At 44.7% G+C, this 3,063-nt stretch overlaps 1 protein-coding gene across 1 annotated transcript; it reads right to left on the minus strand.

Moving 5' to 3' along the window:
* Nucleotides 1-1,417: 1,417 nt before the first annotated feature.
* On the minus strand, nucleotides 1,418-3,063 carry LOC126752188 (calponin homology domain-containing protein DDB_G0272472-like). The gene has a single exon (XM_050462814.1). The coding sequence runs from the start codon at nucleotides 2,982-2,984 to the stop codon at nucleotides 1,446-1,448; it is 1,539 nt and encodes a 512-aa protein (XP_050318771.1). The 5' UTR covers nucleotides 2,985-3,063; the 3' UTR covers nucleotides 1,418-1,445.

Below are 3,063 nucleotides of genomic sequence, written 5' to 3' on the forward strand. Positions count from 1 at the left end.
TTGATAAAAATGCCTTCAACTCGGCCTATTGTCCGCATATCTTAGAAGCCTTGAAAGTAAACACCAATCTACCTTGCTGAGGATCATATCTAGCTACGTCTCGGCTAGGTTACTGCTATATGACACAGGAGAAGAACCTAAAAATATAATGTGACAGGCGGAATACCACAAGGATTAGAAATAGCTACTGTAAAATTTTTTAATCACGGTGTTTTACGCCTTCCACTGCTCAAAAAAATACAGCTAATCTGGTACGCTGACGATATGGCAGTAACAGTAGTGGCAAAAGAAATAAACCAGATAGAACACTTATGCAATCACGCGGTTATAAGAATCAAAAAATGGCTTCCAAAAGCAAAGCTTCAGTTGGCAGCCCAAAAAAACCAAGCCGTGTAATAACGAGGAGAAAAGGCTAGAGGCGGCTACGCTCAATATCAATAGATACAATATCCCAACTTAACATTCGATGAAATAATGTAGCGTGATTATTGACGCGAGATTAAATTATCGGATCCACATTGAAAAAGCAGAAGTGACGACTGCACTAACGAGAATCATGGCCAACATAGATTGACCTAGTCAGAGTAGACGCGCTCTCCTGACAAAAATTAGCCAGTCAGTACCAATGTACGCCTCAACTATGTATATGAAACAGTGCGCTTTCCGGACTGAAGCAACAGGAATTATTTTAGATATCATGCCTCCAGACAATATGGCAATGGAGCTCAAAAGAATTTACGACAAAACAAAAAGCACTGCCAGACGACTTAAGAAACAAGAGAGGAAGCCAGAAGAACAATCTGGCCTTAATGAGTGACAGGGCGCTCGATATCTCTGTCTACTATTACCGCTGTTAATCATTACAAAACAACTCTTTAGAAGTGCCTTTGACGCTATTCTGACGGGGACCTTATCCCTCGTGATGGTCGACTTCAACACCGCTTGAATTCAACACAAGAAAATCTTACTTGTTAGGAAATTTTTACTACCATTACCCTAACTGTTTAAAATCTGGATAATCACTTAGTTTTCTGTATAAACATTCGAAAGAAAGGTTTTGCAAAAGATTTATGGTTCATTGCGCATCGGACACGGATAGTACCACAGTCGGTGGAACAATGAGCTTTACGAGATATAAGGCGCCATTGACATAGTTCAGAGAATTAAGAGACAGCGGCTACTGTGGCTAGGTCTTGTTGTCGGGATGGAAGAGAACACTGCAGCTTCGAATGTTTTCCCGCGCTGTTGTTAACTCGGCTATAACCGGGTAAGCGATGGCAACGATAGTGAAGACAAATACTCTACCCTCTAAGAATACCGAATTGTTACCAAAAATAGGTGAACCAGTTTCTTCAAAAAAAAAAAAACACAAATCTACAATTTTTCGATTTTTATATGACCTCATAGTTTTCGGTGTAAAAAGGTTTCACAAACAATACGATCTCTCACCCCTGTGCCCAGCAATCAGTTTTATAACTCAACATTTTATCGGCGTTTGGTCCGCGCTTCAGTTGCGACAAGAAACTGTGCTGCACGCAGTCGTTGTGAGTGCGCGCCCCACAGGCACACGGCCGCAAGCAAGTATTCATCTGGTCCAAAATGTCCGCCTCATTAGTACACTTTGCGACATACTCCTTGCGGGGGCACGAATAAATAACCCAGTTGGGATGTGCCGGAAGATAGTCCTTTTTCTCGCTGATGTACTGCTCCGCCAACTTCTGGCAAAAGTCCCTATCTTCCGATACCAATTGCAAATGTTTATTATATTTCGCCTCCTCTTCAGCTTGTATGCGCACATTTTCGGCCAATTGCCGTTCCAGCTCTTCACGCATTTTCCGCTGTTCCGCCATAATTTCCGCCCTTGTCTTTTCCGAACGCACAAAGCGATTTTCAATGATCTTGTTTTCACGCAGTTCCTGCGCCTCACGCAAGCGTCGCTCGTACTCTTCACACCGCTGACGCCGCAATTCAGCATAGTAGAGCGCTGCCAGATCCGCCTTGCGTGCGAGTTCTGCTTTCACTTTGACGCAATCGTCAACGTGTTTCAAATCGTCGATGCGTGCGCTGCGTGCCGCTGCGGCTTCCTCTTGCAATTTGTGCATGCGTCGCGCATAGTCAATGAAATCCATCGTCGCTTTGTAGACGGCGCGCTTTCGCTGCTCGAGCGCCGCGTTGTTATGTTGCTCCTCGCATGCTATCTCCCGCATGAGCGCACGATGCTCGGCCATACGCTCGCGCTCTTCGGCCTTGCGTTCGGCCGTTTTCTCGGCCATCATATCCAGTAGGTCTTTACGATAAGCGAGCGTTTGCGGCGTTGTGCGCGGCAATTCGAGTTTCTCCAAGCGTATTTCTTCCAAAACTTTGTTCAAGCGCTCGGCTTCTATGCGCTTTTGCTCAAGTTCTTCCTCCCGCTGACGCTTGTGTTCGGCGACCTGTTTGTCCAATATGTTACTTGTGTGGCGTTGCATGCATTTTATCAAGTTCCTTTCACTTTCGAGCAGTTTTTCCTGATGCTGCTCATTGGCTACGAACACTTTGTGCCAGTACTTATCATTCAGATTTTCACGCACGAAGGCGCGTTGCTTCTCCGTGATTTGCTCCAGCTGAGTTTCTTTAACTTGCATGGTCTCTTTGCGATTCAGTGCGGCGCGTATCTCAAAACAATCCTCCAGTTGCCGTTGTATCCGCATATGTTCTAAGAATTCTTGATGATGTCGATCGCGCTCTTCTTTGATTTTCAGCAAAGCATCCTTGCGCTTTTTAATATCTTCGTCGATGCGCGATTTAACCTTAATGGAAAACTCTTCCTGATAGACGTGATCTTCGTGTTCCAGCTGCAAGTGCAGACGCTTGCGTCGTTGCTCCAGTTCCTTCTTTGCCGTATTTTGCGCCTTCTGCACAAGATCCTTGATTTGCATGTAGACACTCTTGCGCTCCGAATTGTTCATGAACTGGAGCATGAAAATATCATGTGCGGTCAGCATTTTTCAACTTGTGCTTGTGGCTCAACACAGGGGCGAGTGACCAGTATATATACAAAAAACTTAAAATAATTGTATAAAA

This window comes from Bactrocera neohumeralis, chromosome 2 (assembly GCF_024586455.1).
Source record: "Bactrocera neohumeralis isolate Rockhampton chromosome 2, APGP_CSIRO_Bneo_wtdbg2-racon-allhic-juicebox.fasta_v2, whole genome shotgun sequence".
NCBI lineage: Eukaryota > Metazoa > Arthropoda > Insecta > Diptera > Tephritidae > Bactrocera > Bactrocera neohumeralis.